This window comes from Neofelis nebulosa, chromosome 4 (assembly GCF_028018385.1).
Source record: "Neofelis nebulosa isolate mNeoNeb1 chromosome 4, mNeoNeb1.pri, whole genome shotgun sequence".
Lineage (NCBI taxonomy): Eukaryota > Metazoa > Chordata > Mammalia > Carnivora > Felidae > Neofelis > Neofelis nebulosa.
This window is the reverse complement of record NC_080785.1, coordinates 153,895,449-153,920,462: the sequence shown is the minus strand read 5'-3', so window position 1 is coordinate 153,920,462 and position 25,014 is coordinate 153,895,449. Positions and strand designations below refer to the sequence as shown.

The following is a 25,014-nucleotide window of genomic DNA, read 5'->3' as shown; positions in this document are numbered from 1 at the left end:
CTGGAGGAGGAAAGGAAAGAGGCTAAAAATATGCAAACTTGGAAGCCTGGGAGAGGGGCAGGAACCCAGAACTCTGACAAAGGGGTGCATCTCAGCTGGCGGCGGGGAGTTCGTAAGGGGGCTCGGCAAACTGGTTCTGTAAGTGCTGGGAAACCCCCAGCTGCACACACCGCCCCCTCCCCGGGCAAAGGCAACGGTACCAACCTAGATGCTAAACACTCAGTTCTGCTTCCTGCGTTGCTCTATACAATTGCCTCCCTTTTATCCTCATTGATGATCGGCTTCCATGTACGTAGGGATATGAAGGTTCCCTTCTTAATAAATTCCAGTGTTTAAAAAGAAGCATATAGGGAGGCTCCTGGAGGGCTCCGTTGGTTGAGCGTTCGACCCTTGATTTCGGCTCAGATCATGATCCCAGGGTGATAGGATCGAGCCCTGCATCAGGCTCCAAGCCCAACTTGGAGCCTGCTTAAGATTCTCTCTCTCTCTCTCTCTCTCTCTCTCTCTCTCTCTCTGCTTCTGCCCCTCTCCCTCGCTCACATTCTCTAAAATAAAAAAATTTTTTTAAAAGTCAGATGCTACTCATGCAATGAGAAAAAACTTTTTTTTTTTTAAACGAAGCATATAAAAGTGTTTTTAATTAAATGATGAATAGTGGATAATGGCAAAAGGACTGTTCCGTTCATCTGTTGTCACATTAAAAAGACACCCCCAAACTGTGGCTTGAAACACCAGCGCTCTTTGGTTCGCTCATGAATCTGGGGCCCACTGGCTGGGCCAGGCAGCTGTTGTTTGTAGGGGGGTCTCCTAATGTTCCAGTCAGAGGGCGGCCAAGGCTGCAGTCACCCCAGAAGTGTTCTCATTCACGTGCTCAGGGTCTGGGCTGGGAGACCCAAACAACCAGATCCCCGATGAGCTGGCTCCACTGGGCATCCACCTCTCTCTCTGTCTGCTGTCCCCACACGGTCTCCCCACATGGCCGCTCAGGGTGGCAGACTTCTCTCTCTGTGGTGAAATGCTCCCAGCACAGATGTCCAGGGGAACCGGCAGAGGCCACGTGAGCTTCTGGATCCCAGCCTCACAAGGCTGGTGGCCTCTGTCCCACTGCATCGTCAAAGGCCAAGGTTTAAAGGCAGGGGTTTTTGCCTCCGCATCTCGATGGGAAGAGGGAGAAAGAATTGGTGGGTGTTTGACAACCATCATGGGGACAGAGGACAACATCGTAGGAGGGTGAAAATCGGGAAATGTGGGAAAAGCCCCCCACGGGTTTTGCAAGGCTTTCTCATCTTGGGTTTGCCTGACTTCTCGTTGATTTGGTTCCCAGTTCTCCACATTCTGGGAAAGCCGGGCCCTTCCCCACTTCCCGGCCTCTGTCCCTGCCTTTCCTTCTGCCAGGCATGCCAACCCCCCGCCTGGCAAATTCATCCCTCGAGTTCCAGTTCCACGGAGCCATCTGCCAGGAGGCAGCCCTCCCTTCCTGCCCTGACCACGAAGACTGTGAGTGCCTCCTGGGCTCCTTCTCCTGCAGCGAGCAGGACCCCACGCAGGACGGGACACCAAGAGCCGCCCAATCACCGATGCCCCCCTTCCCCGGAGGCAACGGCAAGGTTCAGTGTGCAAGCACAGGGTTGGTCTCAGCTCAGAGGCTGGCACCCGCGTTTATCCCTGAGGATGCCTGGGGCCTGGGACTGACCCTTGGCCACACCCGAATGAAATGCATGAACTCGTGATTAAGAGGGTCCTACACTGGTGTCAGAGACAGACCAGAGGCTGCCGGTAAACAGCCTGTCTGCACCATTTACAGAGCGGGAACCAACTGATGGGATTTTTTGGGTTTTGAGAGAGAGAGCATGTGTGAGTGGGGGAGAGAGGGGCAGAGGGAGGGAGACAGAATCTTAAGCAGGTTCCACACCCAGTGCGGACCCAACGCAGGGCTCAGGTCCTATGACCCTGGGGTCACGACCCGAGCTCGTATCAAGAGTCAGATGCTCAAGCGACTGAGCCACCCAGGCGCCCCCACCAACTGACAGTTTGCACCTGGCACCTCTTATGTTCTTTTGGTTCCTGAAACTGAGCCTGGTGTGGCCGTATGACCAGCAGGGTGTAGAAGGTCCCTTTGGATGAAGCAGTGGCCCCGAGACCTGGGTCTCAGGGAGGTCCCACGTGCATTGCTGGTCCCCTGCTCTCTCTTCTCCCACCACTCGTCTCCCGAGGACTGCAGATGTGGGGGGTGGCAGGGGAGCGCTTGCCTCCAAAGGCAGGCCTGGAAGTGACAGTTGGAGGACTGGGTAAGATGAGCAGGACTGCTAGCCCTTCCCCACACACAGACCCAGGCCCCTCCCCGCCCTGGGCACAGCCGCCCCAGCTCGGGACACACAGAGGAAGAGCCTCGATGCTGCCCTGGGCAGACCAGCCTCTGCAGGTCCTTTCCAGCCAGCAGAGCAAGGGAAGGGGTCACTGTCCCCAGGGAAAATCCAGGGCAGGACTCATCTGTCCCCAGCCACCAGCAGCCTTCACCCAAGGGTACTCCAAGCGCTCTGGCTAACTCTGTGTCCCTCCCACCCCTGCACTGCCCAGCAAGCGTCACAGGACTGCTTGGCCCGGGGGTGAGGGGGGCAGCTGAATACTCCCTTAGACCCCCCCTTCCCCTCCACAGCCTCTCCCTGTTCTCTGCCCCCAGGTTCTGATTTGCTGATGAGCCAAATCATCTGAGAGATCTCCTGTTTGGCAAACCTCAGACGCGAATTTCGGATAGATACGAGGCTTCAAACCCTCCTTACCACCCCCTGCCCCTGGCGCCGGAGGAGAGAGCCCAGACACCGGCTGCTCCCCAACACAGGGGACCAGCGGGTCTTACCTACTTCCACCGGTTTGGAGTCCCGGCCACGCTCAATGAATGTTTCTGTTTAAAACCGCAACAGGACGCTGCAGGGGCCGGGCCGTAGCCCCCAGCCTCGGGTGGGTCATGAATACTGTACTTAGTGACTCCAGCCCCATTCTGCAAACTGAGCTCTTCTCTCTAGCGGCACCAGCACCACATCTGGAAGGGGTCGCTGCCCGGGCACCTTCACGGCGCCAGACCCCCAGCCTCACCTCTTGCCCACTCTTCCCTTCCTTCCCCGGATGGCGGAACAGTGGTCTTGCACAGTGAGGGTTCTTAGAGACAGCAAACAAGACCCAGTCTGCGGAGGGACTGGGCCACAGTCACAGGGACACCAAGGCCTTGGCAGCTTGGCCCCCACCCCTGGTTCCGGCCACAGCAAGAGTCAAAGCCAGAGCTCACGTCCACACAACCCTGGGCGAGGCCAACCAGTAAAGTCCTGACCTGGACCAGGACCCTGAACTGACCTGAACCTGACATTTCCTCTCACTCTAACCTTAACTTGAACTCCAACCTTGACCCTTATTCTAATCTGACACTGACCTTGCTTCTGACCTTAACCCTAACCCCAACACTGACCTTGACTCTAACCCTGAACTTACCCCTTCCCCAGTGGCCACAGGAGGGCAGTCCCTGCCCCTCACTGGTCCCATGGTGGGCGGCCATCCCTCTGGGAGAGATGACAGCTGAGGCCACGAGGCTCACTTAGGTCCCCACTCAGGGAGGGCTGGCCTCCCTTCAGCATTGCTAAGGCTTCTCCAGCAGCCCCGCGCCCCTCTGGCTGCCCCCCACACTCTCCCTCCAGCCTTGTCCAAGGCTGCAGTGGGCAAAGGGTTTGTCTGGGCTGCGCCCTGGCTCCCAGCACCCTTGGGGGTGATCAGAATAGAGGCCTAGTCAGAACTGGCATCCCTCTAGATGCCTGGCAGCTCCCATTCTCAGTAGCTGTGGACTCGGCTTCTCCCGCTTCCTCTACTCCCTGCCATTGGTCCCTTTCTGGGAGGACAGCTAGCCCTTCTCACCTGGGGCCTTGTTGGCCACGTCCCAGACTGTAGCCTATGCAGGGAATGGGGCTGGCATCCAAGAGGCCCCTGGTGAGGCTCGCTGACTGAGGGAGGGAGGCGGGGGGCTTCGTGGGGCCCCTCTGTGCCCTGACCGATCACCAGCCACAACTGGTCAACAGGTGTAACCTGGCCGCCTCGTGACATTTCCTGCTGTGGGAGCGCAACACCCGCGACAGATTAGCACCCGGAGACAACCTGCTGGACTGGCCACATTGCTGCCTGGTGTGGTGCCCCGGGGACAGGAACCTGAGCTGGGACAGAGAGGGCGTTGTCTTTTCCCCCCTTTCTCTGAGGGTTTGGCAACAATTTCCCGGCTGCTCCTGGCCTGAGCGTGGCCAGCCCTCCTTTCCACGTGGGTCCCTGCCTGTGCTGGTCACACCCGAAGGGCTTCTGTTTTCACAGACGAATGCGGACCCGGCCCGGGGCTGGGGTCCTTCACAGTCCAACCTTTCCCAAGTCCACCTGTTTCCACCCTCATGCTCACCGCCATCGCTGCTGGCCCAGGAAGAGGCAGAGGGCGTTGCTGCGCCTGGAGATGGCGGGCGGAGGAGCAGGCACCCGCCGTCAGGCACCAGTAACACGACTGGGCCAGGGAGCGGGCCCTGGAGCGGGGCCGGGGGGCTCATTCCTTGGGACATGAGGGCCTCACGTGAGCCGGGCCTATGAGGACGGAGCAGCCTGGGACCCAGGGGACCGGAGGAGGGCGCGTGTGGGGCACAGAACGACGAGGGGCGGGAGCTGGAGAGCAGGCGGGGCGGAAGGGAAATGCGGGTGCAGGAAGCAGGAGTTGAGGGGCTCCACGGGAGGCCGCATGTAGGCCCAGGGCTGCCGTGGAAGGGAGGGGGTGGTCAGGCTGTGACTCCGACACGTCTGCTCACTGAGAGGTCATTTAATCTCTCGGGTGTCTCTCTCTCAGCCCCAAACCCAGGCCCCCGGGGACAGGGCTGGTGCGGCCCCGTGCAGCCTGTCAGAAAGCCGCCTGCAGGTGTCAAGGAACGGGCCCCTTGGGCTCGCAGCTCTCCGGCGCAGGAGATCATGAGGTCCTGGTGGCCAACCTGACCTCCCGAGACGTAGGACCCTGCAGCCAAAGGGGCTCCCGCAGCAGCTGGGAGAGGTCCTCGCTGGGGTCCCCGCAGGTGACCCGTCTCCATTAGCCTCCCGAGGATCCCACGGGGCAGGCCGGCTGCCCGGTTCCAAGCGTCTCTTCTGTGAATGCAGCACTGACCTCGGCTGGCAATGTCCTCACGGTCTCGGGTTTTGGCTGCCACAGCGCGGCCGCCCTCGGCCTCTCCCATCCCGGTCCAGAGGCTCCAGCTCCGCTGGTACCGGGCAAGGCCCGGCCACAGGGCGGGTGGAGGGGTCCTGGTGAATCGGAGCTACAGTGAGAGTTCCCGGATCCTGACGGGGGCCGGGTGGTGTGGGGGGCTGGGGGGAGCTTGCGGGGGCAGCCTCTGCGGTGAGGCTGCAGGCGTCCTGCCACTCAGGGCCGCCTTGAGGCAAGCGTGTTCTACTCGCCAAGGGACAAGAAGGAGCTGGGCACCTTGAGAGGTTGAGAGGATTAAAGTAGCAATGGCCCCGTCCTGGGTAAGCTCGAAGGCCCAGGGCATCCGGATATCCTCACTCTTCCGGCCCTCCATCATCTCAGGGTCTGTGGGTGCCCCCAGCCACCACCAGCCCCCCACCCTGAGACTCCTGGGGGGGCTTCCGCCTGGGGCACAGGAGTGGCTGGGCTTTCCGAGAGCCTCCCTCACGGGCCTCGAGGTCAGTGCTCATTTACAGAGAGCACACCTGGAGCCAAGGACGGTGACCTGAGTTGCTCACGATCCAGGGCACGGTGGCAGGGCGGCTGTGGCGGCCGGGCCCAGCTCTCCCTCCAGGGCTGCATCCCTGCATAAATCCACCCTCTCCCCGTGCTTCGCCCCTGGACTTCTTCAGATCAGTCACCCCGCCTATTGTCACACGTCTCCTGTGACCGGGCAGGGGGAGCCCCCGCAGGTCACCAGGTGGAAGCCCCTCGATGTGGGGAGAAGAAACTGAGGCCAGGCAGGGGTGAGGCTGCCCCAAGACTGAGCTCCGGTGTCTCTCGGTCCCACACGGAAACCATTGTGGGAACAAAGTCCTCCCCTCCCCAAGGCCCCTGAGACCCCCTGGCCTCCCCCTGCCCCTGCAGGGTCTTGAGCCTGGACAGAACACAGATGGACCCATGCCACTGCTGTCCCCTTGCACGCGGGCCCGTGGGCTCCAGGCGTGTGGCTCTTAGGACCTTGCCGGAGGCCACCCAGCAGGTCAGGGTGGACTGGGGTTTGTCCAGCCCCGCAGGCCAGAGAGACCAGCTCACTCCCGGGGCAGAGTCAGGAACGAGGCAGGACCCTAGGAGGCCACCCGTGGACAAAAGGCCTCGTGAAAAGCGGCCTCACTAGCAACGTGGAGCCTCTGACCAGGAAACAGGGAACACCACCGGCGATGATGTGAGAATCTCAGCCCGGCAGCCTAAAAAGTCAAACTTCCAGAAGGACTCCGGGATCCAGCAAGACGGGCGGAAGGCCCGTCACAGACCATCTAGTCTGCTGGTAAACAGACGGCGACGTCGAGGCCCCGCGAGGTCCGTGTGGGAGCCAGGCTCGGGCAGCAAAAAGGCCGGTGAGCCGCTGCAGGTCAGGGAGGTCATCCGACACCGACCTAGGGGCAGGGCGAGGGGGAGGGGGAGCCCCAGGCTCCGGGCCCACGTGTGTCACCCTCGCCCTGCAGGCAGCAGCAGCGTCTCCCTGGAAGAAACTAACTGCCCCTCGCCTCCGGGAACCGCCTCCAGGGCCCCCTCCTGTCCTCTGCTCTGTGGGCGACGAGGGCCAGGCCGGACCATGGCGGCCCCTCTCAGCTCTGCGGTCGGCCCGGGAGCGGCCGGGCTACCAGGGCCGTCTGGAGTCCCCGCGGCCGGGAAAGCGGTGCAGCCTCATATCTTCCTTCTGGATGTGCTCGTAACAGGACTGGCGGGAAAGAGGCGAGGGTGAGCGGGGAGCTGGCCTGCAGGCCCCCAGCCCCACACAAACACGGCCCAACACCAGGGAGCACAGCCGCCTCCCGGGCTGGGAGCACCACGTCTCCAGCTCAGCCCCCAGCCACAGTCTGCAAGGAAGTGGGGCCTCCCTCTCCCGGTCCGCTCAGGGATGCAGCCTGGAACATGCCCAGGGTCCCGGGGCCCTGGGGCTGGGGTGAACTGCGGGGCCTCCCCCACCCCCACCCCAACAAGGGCAGGCCCGGAGGCTCGGTGAGGCCCGCCCCGCAGAAGCACACACAAGCGGTGAATTTGGGTTCATCCCCACCATGCGCCCGGGTCTGTCCCACCGACCAGGGTATTTTGGCCCCAGTCCACCACCTCTGTCCCTCACCTCCAGGGCCGTGAGTAAGAAGTCATACAGGCCTCCCGTGTGGATGGGGTCCATCGTGTCACGGATCAGGTGGATCTCGGCTCCCAGGTGCTGGATTCTGGAGGACATCCACCCCCACAGTGAGAGGGAGAAGGGGCCCATCAGGGGCAGGCACCGCGCGGCTGGGGAAGGAGCCCCAGCCTGGGTGGCTGGACACCTGGGAGGTGGTCCCCGCTCTGCTCCCCACCCGGGACCCGAGGCGGGCCTCTCTGGGCCTCCGCCTCCCGCTTTGTACCAAGAAAAGCTGTGCTCAGAAACCCTGATGTTGAAGGCTTCGGCCTGTGTCCTGGCTGGGGGCCCGGCAGGGTGGGAAGGGATCGTCCTGCAGCCCCCCCCCCCCGCCAGCTCCCGGCCCGGCCGGGCCTCACCGGGCACGTGACACCACGTAGATGAGCAGCGGCAGCAGGTCGTCCATGGGCAGCTTGTGCTCCTGGCCCAGCACCCGCGACACGGTGGCCTCAATTTCCCCGTATGTCCTCTCCAGCACCTCCAGCTTCTCGCGGGGGTCCACCGTGGTGCTGCGGCAGGGTAGCGGGCTCCAGATCGAGGCCCCCAGGTTCAGTCCCCAGCAGGGGCCCCAACACTCCCGCCTCTGGTCCCCCACCCTCCCCAGGGCGCAGACTCACATGATCTTCTGCAGACACTCAGTGGCTGACAGGAAGCACTTGTCCCTGACCAGGGAGAGTCTCTGCATGGTGAGGGGGGGGGGGGGGGGGGGCAGGGAGCGCAGGTTGGATGAGGCCGCGGTCCGCCCCCCAGCTCCGTCCCTCTGGCCCTCCCGGGGCCGGAGCTCTGGCCGCCCACCTTTCCCCATCACTGGCTCCAGCACAGCCCCGCCCAGAAGCTCGAGTGACCCAGGGTAAGTCACAGCTCCACCATGAGCCTCAGTCTACTCAACTGTGAAGTGGGATAAATGGTCTCCAGGAGGCTGGGGGGACCAAAATGGATAGAGAAGATAATGATTCCAATAGCCGATAGTCACTGGGTCCCGACGGGTACCTATCTCGGTGGCCCCCGGACCCAAGGGCTTGTTGCAACACCAAGAGGCCTGAGCAAACCGTGGGGGGCCCAGCTCAGGGTTCAGGCCTCCCCCCTACCTGGGGCAGCTAATGGACCCACCTTCTCACCTGATTGGTTGTCAGCGTGAGGTCCTTGAGGGGCCACAGGTGCCTGAAATTAAACAAGTATGACACGGAGCCTCTGCCAGGAAGAGGGGGCAGGGTCTGCAGTCAGAGGGCAACCCCCCATATACCATGTCCTCTAGCAGGACTGAGCGCAGGAAAGGGGTCCGCAATGGCACCCTGGAGCACCCGCATGGAGCCCAAGGCAAGGGAGGCTGGGACAGATCCCTGGAGAAGACGGCCCCCCCAAAACTTGGATAGGGGTGAGGGGCAGCGCTGTGGGCCAAGGGCCCCTATGAGCGAAGTCCCAGGGGTTGGGCCAGACAGAGAATGACAGCAGAAGAGACTGTTCCGGAGGCCCGGTGAGCCAGTGCAGGCTGGTGAACAGGGAGGGATGTGGGTGCCATTCAGTGCAGCACCAGGCAGGGACTTGGGGAAACAATGGAGCAGGGAGGCCAGCATGGAGGAAGCAGCACAGAGGCAGCAGCAAGAGTTGGGGAGGAGGGAAGCTTGGGAAGCGGTTGGCAACCAGGTGTCTGGGCTGGTGACTAGTCAGATGCAGGAGACATTCACGATGAAAGGGGAAACAGGGTTTTGGAGGGGGTGGGTGGGAAACACCATCGCGGTGTGACAAGGGAGACCAGGTGTGGAAGGAGAGGTCCCATGCCCCCCATTGGGCAGGCGGTCACTCATAGTATCGACGGATGAGAAGGGGCACTGAGGGTAGAAGGGACCTGCTCCCAGAACAGTCCTCAGTTTCCCCTTGAGGATCTCCCTTCCCCCCACTCTCAGTCCAACTGCTGGCAGCAGGACACCTGCCCCAGCCCCAGTGGCAGATATTGAGGCAGGCTGGCCACTGTGGGCCACAGCCAGCATTTAGGGGCAGGCTCCAGACGCCGGCCAAGCCAGCGAGGGACAGCTCCCGGCTGGAGCTGGGAAGGGGACACCAGCTCCCTGGGGCACAGTGCGGGGACGGAGCCGGTAGAGTATAAACCTTGAATGGCTGGTACCCTGTGTTTCACCATAAATGGGAGCCAGAGATACATCAAAAGAGACGGTGTTTCCCTTCACCATGAGGTTAACCAGCTAGATCCAGCCACACCTGAAACCCGCCACACCAGCATAATCCTAGAACTTCATGGGCACCCAAGCCAATTAGCACCACCCCCTTTTTTGCTAAAGACAATGTGAACTGCATTTCGTATCCTGTGTACATGGGGGCCCTGGCAAACATGGCAAGGAGGGAAGGCTTACTTCTGCACGTCCAGGAACTCAAGCAGCTTGGTGTCGGGGAAGAGGCTCAGGTGGGCAATGCCCTGGCTGTAGAGGCCGTCCTCTGTCTCATGGAGAAGCAGGTAGAGCGTGAAGAGCTCCGAGTAGAAGCTGGGCAGTATAAGGGGCAGCACCAATCCATGCACCTGCACGTCCCTGAGTGAAAGTGGCCAGGACAGGTTGGGGCCAGCAGGGTGGGAGCCTAGGGGGTAGGGACCGCTACCTGGGCTGCCCCTCAAAAAGCCCACAGAGCCCCTTGTCCCCCAACAAAGTGTCCCCGCCCCCTCCATTCTCTAGAAAGCCCTTCCTAAGTCTGTTCTTGGTCATTCCCTCATTCTGTTGAAATCTGGGGCCTCCTGATTCTCTCATTTGACTCACAACCAAAATGGCAAGTGGGGTGGGATTTGATCCCCATTTGACTGAAAGCAAAACCCGGGCCCTGGACAGACAAGGGACTTGCAGCAAAGCACTCAGCCGTCATTCCAGGCTAGTTCAGTTCTGCCGCCTGGTTTTCTAGGCTTCCTAGGACTCCAGAGGGGAAGTTCTACCCAACGTCTAGCTCCGTTTCCCACGCATCCTGCAGTGGGATCTCTCGGCCTGAAACCTAAAGGCAGGAACGGGAAGGTGCGGTCTTGGGGGACTAGGGAGACAGGCTTAATGATGCAACTCCCATTCTGCACGACCTCGGGCTCAGCCCCTGCCAGGCCTGTCTCCCCATCTGTGTGCAGGGAGGAGGGTGCCCGGGGCAGCTGCTCACCCCCTGCACACCCGAGAGATGAGCCTGGGATGGCACGTCCCGAACAAAGATGCATTTGATGCATTGTGGCGGGGCCTCCTCCCGGGTCGCTCAAGGAGCAGAGGTCGTGGGTCATTCTGATCTTCGTGGTCAATGAACAATGCGTGGTCGATAGCATGAGCCCCAAGATTTCCCCAGAAGCCCCCCCTCCCCCTATCCTCCGAAGGAGGCTCCAGAGGCTTCCCTGGACCTAGCCCCAGGGGAGCAATCACCTTGTCTCTGTATCTTCGTCTTCCTCTGGAGCCTGGCCCTTGCGCTGTAAGGCCACCTGCAGCAGACCCCTGCAAACCAACGAGAGGGAGAGCTGGGCTGCCACCTCCCACGGAACCCGAGTCCCCAAAGGACAGGGCAGCGGGCTCTGCATCCACCCCCGCCACCAGAGCCGTGGAGCGTGAGGCCCAGAGCCCCGGCTCCCAAGCCTCTGCGGTTAGGAAGCTGGGAGTACAGGGCGTCAGCCTGACAGCGCTGGAACCCCACAAGAGAAGGAACTACAGCATTTAGGGCCCCCATCTGTGACGTTAGATGGGGTCTGAGTCCAGAGTCAGGCTCAGCCTGCAGGGGGCTGGAGCTCCCCTGGGGTCAGGGGTCAGCTCAGGGCCCGTCGAGGCTCCGACTCTGGCTCCAGGAAGTCCGTGCTATAATCTCCCTGCCTTCTAACCCCTTCGCTCGGCCTCCGGTTCTTTCTCAATCCAGAGGCACCGTTCCTGCCCAGGGGGCTAGGCAGAGCACCTGACATCCGGGAAGAGCAGAGCTCTACCTCTACAGGGCTGTGGCTGTCCCCAACAGGCCACCGAGCTCACCTGTAGGCGGCCCAGAGCTCCTGGGCATGCTGCTTCACCTCCTCCTGGGCCAGCGCCTGCAGGTGCTTATTGGCCCCGATGCCGGCATACGTGGCCTGGAAGGTCAGCATCAGCCTCCGGAGCAGCTTTCCCAGGGGGTGCAGCGAGTTGCTCAGAGCCTGGCAGGTGCAAAGGCAACAAAGAGGTGACCGGGGCGGGGGGCTGGAGCCCCGACAAGACTCCCAAGACTGCTCCCATTTCACAGATGAGAACACTGAGGCCCTCTGAGCAGAAAGGGCCCCCGGGCTGGCCCCTCAGGCCAGCACCAGGGGCAGTGAGGAGGTCCCCTTCCCCGCAGGCCCCCCTGCCCGAGGGCCCTCACCTTCCTGAGGCACTGCCGCAGGGCTCTGGGCTCCCGGTGCTGCAGCAGCTCGTCCAGGACGTCTTCCATTCTGCCCGCGCGTTCCTCGGGCTGGGTCCTGGGGCACCGCGCACACACATCTCTCACCCACACCTGGGTCCTGGCCTGCCCCCTCCAGGAAGCCTTCCTCCCCAGCCCACACGGGAGTCCCACAGACCCCCAACCCCGGCCCTCCGGATGCCCCGCTGGGCGCACGCGTGCCTGCACTCACGCACACGCCCGCGCCTCACCTCTCGCAGCACAGGTACTCCTGGGACTTGCGAAGCTCCCTCGAGTTCTGCACGTGGAAGCCCAGCAGGGCCTCCTGCAAGTCCCCAGGGCAGCCGGCGCTAACGAAGTCCCGGAAGGGGCCGTAGACGCCCTGCCAGCGGCTCTCCGCGGGGAAGGCGCCCACACCTAGCTGCCTGTGATGGAGGTGGCGGAGGGTGGGAGGCAGGGATTGGAGCTGCGGTGGGCAGGACCCCGTCCGGGCCCTCGGGGAGAGGGGGATGTCCCACCTGGCCTAGAGTCGGAGCCCAGGAACAGGGGGGCGGACCGGGAGGGCTGACCTCCAAGGCTCCAGGAAAAGAAAGGAGAGGCAGAGAGAGGGACAGAAAGAATCTGCTCCCCGGTGGAGAAGAGAGAAAGGGACACACAGGGCCCTGGAAAGGAGACAGAAAGATCTGAAGAGCTGGAGGCCAAGTCCAGACAGCAAGGTCTGGCCCTAAGAGCTAACGGGCCCAGAGTCCAGGATCCCCCTGCCTTGAGACCCCGCTCTCCCTCCCACCCCACCTGGTTCCTTCCTGAGCTTGGTCTTATCTCGGCCAACGGGCCCGGGGGGTCTGGCTGCATGTGCCCAGCGGAGCGCTGCACTCCCACATCACGCTCACCGATTTTCCTACACCTGCACCCCACCCAGGCTTGGTCAGGCCTCTGGGGTTTGCTGTCTACTCCCAGGTCCTGCTGTCAGGGAGAAGAAGCAAGCAAAGAGGAAGGGTCTAGTAATCAACCCTTCTCCCCCTCCCTCCCCCCCCGCCCCCACACCTGAAATGCTGTCTGCGATCCGTACCTTGACAGACACAGCAAGAGTTGCCACTTGAATGAACTACAGTTCTCCAAGGAAGAACTCTGTCTCCATGGGAAGAAGTCTATCCTCTTCTCAAATACCCCATGAGAGTGACATGAAGTCCACTTAGCAAGTTTCCTTCTTCACCTTGGCTACCAGGGAACTCAGAGCCAGGTTCATGCTCAGCCATAACCACTGTGACGCCTATCTGTATGTTTCTTTCCTTGAAGTCCAACTCGCACTTTTATTTTCCATTTCATTCTTGTCTATGTGTGTTATGTTACAAACTGTCTCGTACCCTTCCCAGAAAAAAAGCAGGGCGGAAGCAAAGCCTGTGCCTAATACTTTTCTCCAGTTTTGTGGTGTACGAAGTTAGGCCATAGCCCTTGATTCCAAGAGTCTCTGACTTGAGGGCTGTGTGACCTGGGCCCTCAGAACTGAATAAAGAACGAAGAGAACATACAGAAAAGGCCCTCTGACGAGACCTGAGCCCTTGGGGTGGAAACAGACACACACAGACACACCCCAGTCAGGCTCCAGAATGCACGGGCCGGGCGGCCAGGCTCTTACCTCTTACGGGTGCCACTCGGTTCTGGCGGGAGGGCAGCCGTGTCCAGCACGCCCTGGGTATGCAGCCCTCCTCCTGGCCCGCTGCCAAAAGAGCCCTCCAGGGTGAAGCCATTGGGGAAGGTGACCTTGCCCTGCAACCAGGGAAGGAGACAAGGACGCCTGTCTGTCCGTCCAGCTGCCTTCCCATCCAATCATGACAGGCCTCCTGCTTGTCCATCCTGGGTCACAGAGGCTAGCACCTGGTGGGTGGCCTTCCCACCATCCGCTCACTCTGCCCCACCCTGAAGGGCTCCTAATCCCCTCACCTTAGAAGCCCCTGACCTAGAGCTGTGCCAACGGCCCAAAGGGTCACCTCAGGTGGGAGACTGGCAGGGAGAGAGAAAGGGACTCTCAGGTCACAGCAGGAGAGCCACTACTGTGGGACTTGGTGGCGGGGGATGGGGGGAGGAGGTAAGTCCAGAACTAGGAAGAGGCCTAGACAAGGCCTGAGGGCCTGCTGGCCCTGGGAGGGACAGTCCCTGCCTCATGAGTGTCCCATTCATAGCACTCGGGGCCCACCCATTAGATGACTTAGTGCCCTCCAGTCACCAGGAGACTGAAACAGCCCCACATTCCCAAAGGCCCAAGCAGGGACCCAACTGCCTTCTGCTGGGTCAGCCCAGGCAGGAACATTCTGAAGGACACTAACTCCAAGGCACCAGTGCTGGTGGAGGGGGTGGATTCCCAACGAGGGGCCTGTAGGGAGACACGGCCAGGCCACCAGCACCCTGTGCACCAATTCAAACCCACCTGTCCCCTCTTGACTCTGACCAGGGTTCAAAGTCCACTTCCATGGCAGTGCCCAGCTTCTGGACGCAGTGGACATGGGAGGGGCACCTCCCTACCTTCACCCACCGCCCACACCCTCAGCCCTGGGTCCAAGTGGGGAGATTACAGGCTCCAGCCAAGGCTTGGCCATGAGGGGATAGGTCTCAATGGCCCTCACCTTCCCCACAAGGGTCAGGTCCCTGGTGAAGGTGCCCTCATACAAGGAGTCGTCTTCAGAGAGGAGGATCCCTGGGCCCTAGGGAAGGAAGCCGGAGAGAGTCAAAGCAGTCAGTTAGGAAGGGCCAGGAGATGGGGCCTAGGGAGGGGCCAGCAGGAGGAGAGGAGGCAGGCATCAACCCAGGTCCTGAGCCCTGTCACACCTCCCAGGACCGTGCCTAGGTGGGATGCCAGCCCTTGGCCTGCTAAGCCCTGAGCAGCCGTTCCATGGACCTCATCCCTGGGTTATCCTGAATGACTCCCTGGGACCTGGCTCCTCCTTTCCAGTGGCCTCTCTCAGGAGGCCTCCTGGGTGACCTCCCTTCCCCACCCACAGCTCAAGAAGTCCTGGGCTTCTCCTCACCCATCCCCACTTCCCTATCACTGACCCAGGGGGCACAGTGGAACCAACCAGGCTTCTTTGTGGCATTGGCCGCCAGGAAGCTCAGAGCCAAACAGGATCCAATTTGTGTCCTGTCTGAATCTATTTTGTGTCCATTCTTATCTTATTGTCCCCCTTCGATCCTTCCCACATAAACAAATGCACAAGCCATAATAACAGTAACAGTCACCAGGCCAGACGTGGGGCAGAGCACCTGGCAGGGTGTGAGTGAGGCAGGAGGCGAGGGCTGGTGTGCCCAGGCTCAGGAGACCTGGTGACACTAGGCAGGTTCTCTGACTTCCCTGAGCCTCACATCTGTCAGTCGTACACTGGGGACGATGACATGCTCCGCGGGACCACGGGGAGGATCCCACGAGATCGTGCTGGGAGGCTGGACCCAGAGCTGGGTGTCCAGTTAAGAGTCTATCAATGTCAGTTGCACAGACTGCTGCATCGTCCTCACCATGCACCTCATTCTTGCTGATTCCGCTGTGCTTACGGTAAGCAGTCAACCTGAGGTGCTGACGGGGAAACCGAGACGGGAGGGGCAGGGACTCGGCCAAGGCCAGGGTAGGTGGCTGGTAGGTTCTGTCTCCCTCTAGCACCTAGGAACCCAGCTTCCGCCCCGTCCAGCACCGCCCAGCCTCTGCTTAGCATCCGGACCCTCAGAGCCGGGGGTTCAGCCCCAGTGCAGGGAAAGGGTGGCTCAGGATACATGCGGGTCACCCCCACTCACCACCATCTTGTCCGCCTGGAAGGTTCCCTGGTAGCAGACACCCGCCTGGGTGACCATGACCCCTGGGCCATGGCGCTGGTCAGCCTGCCACATGCCAATATAGCGCTCACCCCTGGGGGAGGAGCCAGAGTTGGATCAGAGTCATTCCTGGGCACTTTTAAGCCGGCAGGGCTGGGGTCAGGGGGTGAGGGTGGTGAGCGGATAAGGAGCAGTGATATCGCCTGAATCTACTCAACTCAGACATGGGGCAAGTGAGGTCAGGACCTCCAAGAGAAACAGAAAATGGGGGAGGGAGGGAGCCTGCCTGCGGGGCGGGGCGGGGGGGAGTATCCTGGCAGGCTTCCTGGGGCGAGGTGGCACGAAGGATGATGGAATGCAGAGCCGTGGAGGTAGGAGCCTCCAACAGGTACGACAGGTACAAGGGGACATTCAGTGGTCTAGAAGGCTGGTCTAGGGGGGCACGCAGGCAGCACGGTAGGGGTGAGGTCAGAGAGACAGGCAAGCCTCAAATACAAGGCCAAGGACCCCGGACTTCCTCTCACAGCCCAGAGAGCCTGGACGGGCTGTGATCCCTACACGGGACTAGACTGGGGGGTCAGAAAGCCCTCCTGGACAGCGCGAGGAGGGGCCAGTCTGGGAGGCTCCTTGATCAAAGAGGTCAGGGCTCCCTCATCCTGAGCCTCGGCGACAACCAAGGCCACGGAAAGGAAGTGAGTGACTTCAGAGAGACTCTGAGGGGGCAAGCGGACGGGACGCACTGACCACAGGACCCACGCCCTGCTCAGTCTGGTGTGTGGGGGTCTCCTGAGCCCCCTGACCCTGCGGGGGGCGGCCGTGGAACGCTCACCTGTCACCATCCTCCTCGATGCCGTAGCCGCTCTTCTGGCCCCTCTCCCAGTGGCCCGTGTACTTGCAGGGCTGTGGGGCCTGTGGGGGGCTCTCAAGGACCCCGAATCCGTGCCGCAGGCCCGCCTGGAAGTAGCCTTTGTACACCTCGTCAGTGCTGTACCTGCAGAGGGTCACCAACAGCTGGCCCTGCCTCCCGGAGCTCGGCCCAGGGGACGTGCCCGCCCCAAGAGCCCCCCTTGCCATGGCGCCGAGGGTCACTTACTCACAGATGCCGTAGCCACACATGCTGCCTTCCCACCAGTGGCACTTGTAACAGTCAAACTTGTCCTCGGAGGCCTGAGGCACCAGGCGGATGCCGAAGCTGTCAGTGTGGGTGCGTGGGGAAGGGGGGCGGGGGGGAGGCGGTCAGCACCAGGCTACCACCTTGACCAGGACACCCCGTGACACCCCTCCCTGCCACCAGAAGCGTCCCCACCTCCAAGGGGCCTTCTCAGACAATGAGGAGAATCGCCCAGGTGCTCAGCCGTCTTTTCTTCCCAAGGGCCACTCTGAGGACGCCTCCCCCTGTCCCGGCCCCCTGTGCATCCTGGGAGCACCTTCCGGTCCTGACCACTCCTTCCATGACCCACCCTTCCTCGGGGCTTTGGTTTCCCAAAGTGTAATAAGGGGAGCTGGACCAAATGGCCTTAAGTTCCTGCTTGAGGTTCGGGGATTTAGGATGGGGCCAGGCTGAAAACCACTCCCCCGCCGGCCACATTCTCCCGCATCAGCCCCAGCCTTACCCGTGCTCCAGGCCCTGGCAAAAATTCCCCACGTGATTCCGGCCATCTGGCCACTTCAGGGTGCCCCTGGAAGACAGTGGAAGGGCACACACATCAGGCCCACCCGACCCGTCCTTCAACACGCACACAGCCCCCAGCTGACCTCCACCACAGACACTCTCAGAGCCCTAGCTCCCCCCAGACTGGATTCTCTGCCCCCACCCAGCCCTTCTCTCTGAGCTCCATGACCCGCAGGGGGCTCTCAGTCCTTCTCGACTCCTGGCACAACTAGCCCAGCAGCCTCAGGCACACTCACCACACCCCACAGGGAAAGCTCTGGAAACATCCAGGTTCCCTTTTTCCCTTGACCAACAGGAAGCTCAGAGCTAAACTTCAAGCTTAAGTCAAACGCTAGCCAGTGGCTTCTAGCATCCTCCTCCCCTCTTCTGACACGGCATTGTTTTTTCTGTTTTTTTTTTTTGTTCATTTGCTTCCTCAAGTCCTTTCTGGAAGCAGGCAAGGTATCAGAAACTAACGTGCTTATGAGCATAACCTTGGCAAGTCCCTTCTGCTTTCGGGGCCCTGGCTTTTCCAGCTGAAGCATAGGGTGGGGCCACAGGGTCTTGAAAAGCCCACCTCCCTGTGACTGAAGCCAGACTCACCCTATAACCTGACCTGAGGCCTTGGGCAGGTCATGCCAGCCTCTGGGCCTCCAGAACGGGTGATGACACTCGCCCAGAAGGGTCTTGTAAGGGCTGGGGGAGGCCAGGTATCTGCAAACCATTTCCCCCACCAGACGGTGCTACGTGAATATGAGCATTATTCTCCCCCCGCTTCCCGAGAACAGTCACTGCAGCCCTGCAGGCCAGCCGCCTGAAGACTGTCCCACGCCTTCTGGTGTCATCACCCTCACCAAGACTCTACATGGCACAGACCTACTATGGGCCAGGTCCTGTCCAATAGAGCTTAAGAGAGACCGGGGGACAAACAGGCTTGACCAACTAATTCGGAGTAACAGCCTTTGGTTCGTGCCCTCGGGTGATTAGGTCCATGTGGGTCCCATCTGTCCTCAGACTCCCACAACGACCCCTGCCTCGCTCGGCCCAGAGCTCCGGTCACTCACTTGCCATGGGGCCTGCCCCGGCACCACTCGCCCTCGTAGGTGGCCTGGCAGAGCCGACCCTCGGCGCGGAAGGTGTATGCCAGGCAGCGGCAGGTGGGGGGCTCGGAGGGCTCCAGGCCCGCCCCCAGCATGGGGAAGTCCTTCTTCCCACGCAGGGCCTGGCACACAGCCTGAGTCACCTTCCACTGCCAGACCATCTGGTGGGGACAGGGGAAACACAGGATAGGTCACTGCTGTGGAGGCAGCCCCTCTAGGAAGCTCCAGATAGTACCCCCACCACGCCCCTCCCCCTCTGTTCTGTCCTCTGGGGGAAAAGCCAACTAACGGCTCCATGCTGCTCCCTAGGCCCTGCATCAGACCTCGTGTGCAGTTTCGGTGCCTGCCAGGGGAGCCAGACAGAGCCACGGAGCAGGCACCCGCAAAGGCCCCAATCCTGGCTTCACAGGGCCAAGTACCCTGTTCTCCACGGCGCTCTGAGGCCCGACCCGGGCTGACCACCAACTCGCTGCGGCCATGGTCCCAGAGCCTCCGGGGGGTACACCTGTGCCCTCCCCCTGCCCTCCTGCTGCCTTCCCTCACTCCTCCGGCCCCACCCCGCCCCGATTCACAACTCACCCACACTCACCCGGCCCTGGGGGTCCTTGGAGCAAAAGGAGAGCTCTTCCTCAGGTGTGAGGAGATCAAACGTGCACCTAGACAGATGGAGGTGACGAGTAGGCCCCAGCTCCGTTCGGAGGGTGTTCTGGGAGGCCCAAGCCCTGGGGTGCGGGCGGTGTCAGGTGGGTGGAGGGAGAGAAGGCCTGGGGTGTGATTGGAGGGGGCCGCTCACCCGTCCTGCCCAGGATCCACCCACACCAGCTTCAGATCAAAGGTGTGGACGCTGTGGCCCTGGAAGGAGATGGGGCACTGGTGTCACCCAGGGCCCAGACCAGACGCTCCCCTCCTGCTCTGGGCCAGTCGTGCTCCAGGCACCAACCTGCTGCCATGCGGCCGGGCGTCCCCAGGCTACTCAGTCCAGCTCGCCCAGCCTGCTCCCCATCTCCCTTCCCATCCAAGGGCCTGGCTGGGAACCCTGGAGCAGCCCCTCCCCCGCCTCTGGCTCCATCCGTGACCCTGTGCTGCTCCTTCTATCTGGAACGCCATCCCTGCTCAGAGAGTTGACCAACGCCCCTTCCTCTACAAGATTGCATGCAGCAACCTCCCGCCTGACCTAGGTCACTGCCTCACCGCCTCAGGGGGAGGAGGCACCAGGCCCGGGCCCGAAGGGCAGGAGGAGTGTGCCAGACACAGGCAGGGACAAGAGTGGGCCTGGTACAGGACATGCAAAGGTCCAGAGGTAGGAAAGGGCACAGAGCATTGAAGTATCTCATCGGTGTACCTGGGGCACGGAGTGGAGAGGAGCTCAAAGTGAACCAGATTTCAGGAGATACAGGTTTAGACAGGGCAAGTAGCAGCCCCCCCTCCCCCTAAGCCTCAGCGTCCCAGTCTGCAGGGGAGCCCCAGCCTGGCATTCTGAGGGGACAGAGAAGACAGCGTTATGGCTATCACAAGGACTATATGACTTCAAGGGTGGGGGATACTACAGGCCAGGAAACAATCCCAAACCCCAGCCCTGGCTCCCCCCTGACTTCTGCAACGTCCAGAGCCCAGGCCCTGGTTCTACACAGTACTTTTTTCTAGAAGCCTCATGTGTGCCTGGATCCACCCAGCCCTCCTCAGTCACCAAGGGCCACCCCTGACCGCCCATCTGGGGCTCCCCTCCTAAGTAAGGAAGAGAAAGAACTAAGAGTTGTCCGGCACCTGCTGAAGACCAACTCACTCACAAGTGTCCCGCTTTCCAGATGAGGAAACTGAGGTACAGATGGTTAGCAGCGATGGCAGCCGGGACTGGGACGCACTTCGCGCGGCCTTGCCCGATAGCTCACCCTGCTCCAGGGATGGCGGGGCCTGCCGCCCCCCACCCCCAGCAATGACTGCCTCTCGGCCCCCATCACCTCCCCAAGTTCTCGCTCCCCACTCCTTTCTCAGCCAGGCCCCTGACCCCCGCTGCGGCCCCAGGACCTCTGGTCAGCCCCACCCCAACCTGCAGCAAGACCAGGGCATCATCGAAGAGCAGCACGCGCTCCGCCCGTAGCGGGGTGACCGTCACCGGTATGTGCTGGCTGTCTTGCAGGAGTCTGCGAGCAGGGGTGCAGAGCACGTCCTGGGGAGGAGGGCGGGGAGGCACAGGGCTCAGGCGCCCCTGTCCCCCACTCTAACCATCTCCCGGAGGCCCCCAGCTCTGTGACGACAGTGGGGCTCCAAGGTCTGGAGGGGGTGGGGGCAGCAAACTTGTCTCAGAGCTTCGCTTTGAGGCCCGTCCCACCTCGAGCCACTGCCCCCGCCGAGCCCCCCACAACACTCACCAGGGCTCTGCGGTCCCTGCCTCTCGCTGGCGATTCTTGTCCCCTTTCTCTGTTCCCCTAATTCTCTACACTGGGTCCCAGGCCTGCCACACCCTCTCAGGGCACAGGGGGCTCCCCCACCGACCCCGGTAGGGGCAGTGCGTGCCACAGTGGGTGGTGACATGAGGACGTGATCGCCGGGTGGCATCTCAGGACAGAGTCAGTTCTGACTGCTTTTCCCCAGAGCCGGCTCACGGCCTGGCCCAGGAGGCACTCAGCAAGTGCCTGAGGACGGCTAGACAGAGGGACCTCACAGCCGCCTGGCCCCTGCCTGATAAGAGTCCCCTTTCTTGACCCACCCTGAGGCCTCAAACTCACTCTCAGCCGGCTGCTCAGGGTGTGCCAGAGGGCCTGCGTGGCGGTGGCCTGGTCCAGCGCCTGCCTCATGAAGCACTCTAGGTTCCCAAAGAGGGTGGCCGCGTGCACCACCAGCTCCCGAGTGGGGTGACGCTGCAGGGACACAGAGCAGCTGGTGAGTGGGGGACGGGGGTGGGGGTGGGGGGGGCCTGTCAGAACCTTCCGCCACCCTGTGGTGGTTGCCCCGGCCCTGGCCTGGCCCCAGCTGGTCAGAAGGTCTGGATCTAAGCCAAAGTTTGTCCTTTTCTCCCTGCCAGCTCTTCCTTGAGGGAGAGGCCAGCATGAAGGTGCTTCCAGAGGACCACTGGGTGACACCCCCACCCCCCCAAAGCTGGACCTGGGCCAGGTGTCCTCACACCCAGTACATGATTCTCCATCTGCTTCCCGGGGGCCATGTACCTCAGACATGCCAGGGCAAGGCCATGTCCCTGCGAACCCCCCAGAACAGGGCCACGTCCCCCAAAGCATGGCTGTGTCTTTCTCAAGCCAGGGTTCCTGAGTCAGATGGGTCCCCTGAGCCAGGACCCTTCCTCTCCTCCCCCGGCGTCCCTACAAGTGACAGGCTTATCGAGCAGCACCTGGTCGCCCGACCTCCCTGCTACCTACCTCCCCAACGGTGTCCCCGAGGCTCAGCAGGAGGAGCACGTACTGCTGCACGTGATGGGCGAGCGGCTGGCGGAGCGCCTGGACCAGCGTTGTGCCCACGGAGGCCTCTGAGCTCACGCCCGACAGGAGCTGCCGCAGCGCCTTCCGCTGGCCCCGCCAGTACTCGCTGAGTGGAGGAAGGGCCACACGTCGCCTTCATCCCCCTCCTACGGTCCGTCCCTGCCACCATCCCCCGCCCAAACCCAGCTAATGCCCCCAGATCTCAGGAGCAGTCGGAGACCCCAAACCGCTCTCATAGCACAGGACCACGGTCGCCCGATTGGAGATTCAACGGCAATATCTGGGGGTGAAGGGATCATCGAGGACAACCATCCACCCTGAACAGGACGGCCCCTCCTTCCCCTTCCCAGGGTAGGCCTTGGCTGGTGGATATCTGGATTTGGCTCACAGCCTCCATAGACTCCCCCCCCCCCACTTCCGGTGTGGATCAGCGTGGAATTGTTAGAACCAGGAGTGTTCAGGATGAGTCATGGGCTGTGACACGGGCCGCTGTGGCCATGGGACTTCCCCAGCCTTCCCTCCCGGACACCCCCACCGACTCAGAGCCCCCACCCCCCCCATCCCCGCAGCACCCTGTGCTCACCTCCTCTTCTTCGCTGCCTTCTGAAAGGCCTGCACCACCACGCAGCTAGTGTAGGCTTCAATGTACCTACAGACAGCACAGGAGACACCCTGCAGGCCCAGCCCACGGCCTCAGACCCAAACCCCTGCCCTTCCGGGGTCCTCGGACCCCACTCACCGAGTGCCCGCAGCCCTGGCCCAACCAGATAATTCTAACTCAGTCTTTCCTCCCTGGGAGGCCCCAAGGCTCAGGTCTGGGGTGTCTGTGATTGTGCCAGGCTAAGGCCCCAGGCCCTGAGGCTGACCCACCCCAGACCGAACCCAAACCTTTGCCTAAACCTGACCCGGGGAGCCCTAGGCCCAGGACGATCCCCCGCCTTCCTCGCCGCCGTACTCTACGTGGACCCGTAGAACGCGGTCGGCGCCGCACAACAACAGCAGGGATTCCAGCCCGACGGAGTCCTGGTGGCACAGCCTCCTCCTCAGCGAGCGCAGGCTCTCCTCCGTCACCTCCCAGAGCTGCTGGGAGCTCCGGTGTAGCTGCTGCAAGAGCCGCAGGCACTCTCTGCCCTGGGGGTTGGAGGGCTCTGGAGGAGGGGGGGCGGGGCAACCACGCGGTGAGGGGGCGGGGCCTCTCCGCCTCGAGGGGAGGGGCCCCCCCAGCCCAGGAGCCTCGGCCAGAGTTCTGCATCCTCCTAGGGGTCTTTGGCTCTGGATGCGAAGCTGACGTTTGCCCCCCACTAAGCAGGGACGGCACGTACACTAACTCCCCCGAGTCTCTGGACTTCCTGGGGTCTGGGATGCGGGGTCCGTAAGGTCCTATGGTCCCCTCCCCCTCACAGATGAGTGGACAGAGCCCCTCAGTGGAAGGCACCTGACCAAGGTCACTTCACAAGTGAGACCCAAACTGGAAGTAAAAACTCAGCATCCTGCTTTCCAGCCGTGCCCTGGGTGAGAGCAGGCTGAGAATCCAGGCAGAGCATCAGGCCTGTGCCCTGGAAGAGGTGGGACTTTGACTCTATGTACAGCTGAGTCTGGGCTAGGGAGCCGTGGCCTGGCCCCTTGGGGTCCCTTTGAGAAGGGAGCAGCCGGCGACCAGGGGCAGAGCCCCAGTCCCGAGTGTCCCCACTCCCGTCTGAGGCTGAGCAGGCTGTGCGTGCCTCGGACAGTCTAACGAGCTAGGTCCCGGGGCCCCAGGATGGTTCCTGCGTCCCCCGCCCTCCCACTGCAGAGCTGAGACTCACCAGCCGTGAGCAGGGGCTGGAGGACGAGGCTGTTGATGCGGGCGAGGGTGGAGGAGAAGACCTCCTCCAGCCGCAGCAGGGCCTCCTCCTCAGGGCTGCACATGGCCAGAATGCTGGACTCGGGGCCTGCGAATGGGGCACAGACCAGAGAGAGGGCACCAGCGAGAGCACGGTCAGTGCCACGCTCTCAGCCCACGTGCCCAGGACTGCCCACAACAGAACGGAGCGGTGAGCCCGGGGCCGCCTCAGAGGGGAATGCCTGGACCAGCCACTGACCCCTGCCCTGCTCTGCACCTGGGCCCAGCAGAGGGGACCTGATGGAGAGGCAGCCAGGGCTCAGAACTGCCTAGGGAAACACCTCTTTTTAGCCAAAAAGGCAGGTGCTCCTCAAGCCCAGTTCTGGCCTGCTCATTCCCCTGCTCAAACATCCACCATGGCTCCCGAGGTTCAGAGTAATATCTAGCGGTGCTCTGACCTAGCTCCCCCTCCACAGAGTCTCTGGAAACAAGGACACACTGTCAGAGGAGCCCAGCTTTTTTCTCAAGGCCATGGCTCAGGCCAGGCAGATGGGCACAGTGAGAGCCAAGGATCATGGGCACAGTGAGAGCAAAGGATCACGGGCATGAGGGCCCAGGCTCCACGCGTGGCCCACCAAGAGTGGCCAACGTGGCCAGCGGAGGAGTCATGGAGGATCTCAGGGCAAGGGAGCGTGGTAGGACCCAACATCAGACTTGGGGAGATGGATGTGGTGACAGCTGGAGAGGAGACGGGGCCCAGCAGTGGGAGAGTGAGGTCAGCAGGGGTGAGAGCCAGACCCTCCGTGCCCCTCAACCTGGCTGACCCTGCTGTGCCCAGAGGAAAGAGGTAGGGGTTGTGGGGGCGGGCAGGTGGGCTTGAGCCTTTGGACTCCCCACCATGGAGTGACGGACCCACCAAGCAGGCAGGGATCCCCTGAGAATGTGGCTCTCTGACGAGAGGGAGGGTCAGCAAGGGGCCTGGGCTCCAACCCACCCCCACAGCCAGGCCGCAGCCTCCAAACAGACACAGCGCTCTCCCACCAGAGCCGGGTGCCCTCACCGAGCAAACTTCATCTGCCCGAAGGACCAGACCACACATCTCAGGGTCTCTTAGCCTGACACCCTCAGACCGCCTGTCCCTGGCTCTGACACTCAGAGGCTCTGCCGTTAGCTGACCTAGGTGGGGTGGGAGATGTCATCAGGGTCGCCGGAATGGGCAGGTGACACAGGTGGAGCCCCAGCGCCCTTTCCAGGCCCCTGACAAAACCTACAACTCCCAGGGAACAGGCTCTGGGGCAGCAGGGCGGGTGCCTCAGAACTCTGGCCAAGGGCCCAGGCCCCGGCATTCCTGCCCCACCTTTCCTGCTGCTGCTGCTTCAGGAGGGCGAGGCCTTGGGAGGGACCGACAGGAAGGGGAAGCGGCCAGCTGCCCAGCTGTGGCCTGCTCTGTGGGCCCCTGTGGCAGCCCCAGTACCTCCCC

The 25,014-nt window shown here is 62.1% G+C and overlaps 1 protein-coding gene across 2 annotated transcripts; it reads right to left on the bottom strand.

Annotated features, from left to right (window-relative positions):
- Nucleotides 1-617: 617 nt before the first annotated feature.
- On the bottom strand, nucleotides 618-24,648 carry ALS2CL (ALS2 C-terminal like). Of its 2 annotated transcripts, none has more exons than XR_009260966.1 (25): nucleotides 23,518-24,648; nucleotides 22,668-22,860; nucleotides 22,296-22,361; nucleotides 21,653-21,818; nucleotides 21,008-21,139; nucleotides 20,329-20,448; nucleotides 19,075-19,133; nucleotides 18,871-18,937; nucleotides 18,246-18,442; nucleotides 17,144-17,209; nucleotides 16,624-16,722; nucleotides 16,360-16,521; nucleotides 15,513-15,624; nucleotides 14,357-14,434; nucleotides 13,372-13,502; nucleotides 11,987-12,160; nucleotides 11,718-11,814; nucleotides 11,357-11,514; nucleotides 10,769-10,837; nucleotides 9,743-9,916; nucleotides 8,487-8,537; nucleotides 7,994-8,055; nucleotides 7,736-7,885; nucleotides 7,329-7,425; nucleotides 618-6,926 (listed from the first exon to the last, which is right to left on the bottom strand). XR_009260966.1 is itself a non-coding variant. In XM_058727198.1 (25 exons), the coding sequence occupies exons 1-25, from the start codon at nucleotides 23,618-23,620 to the stop codon at nucleotides 6,846-6,848; spliced, it is 2,856 nt and encodes a 951-aa protein (XP_058583181.1). In that variant the 5' UTR covers nucleotides 23,621-24,641; the 3' UTR covers nucleotides 618-6,845. The 2 variants fall into 2 exon arrangements, 1 of the variants encoding a protein (XP_058583181.1); XM_058727198.1 differs by having other exon boundaries at nucleotides 8,495-8,537; nucleotides 23,518-24,641.
- Between the last annotated feature and the right edge of the window lie 366 nt (nucleotides 24,649-25,014).

Excerpts from the sequence above, each read along its gene's own strand:
- ALS2CL (XM_058727198.1), bottom strand. The coding sequence starts at position 23,620 with ATGTGCAGCCCTGAGGAGGAGGCCCTGCTGCGGCTGGAGGAGGTCTTC. Across the intron at positions 21,819-22,295 it reads AAGGCAGCGAAGAAGAGGAG|CGAGTACTGGCGGGGCCAGC; the intron begins GTGAGCACAGGG and ends TCCTCCACTCAG. Across the intron at positions 18,443-18,870 it reads CCAAGGACCCCCAGGGCCGG|ATGGTCTGGCAGTGGAAGGT; the intron begins GTGAGTGTGGGT and ends TGTCCCCACCAG.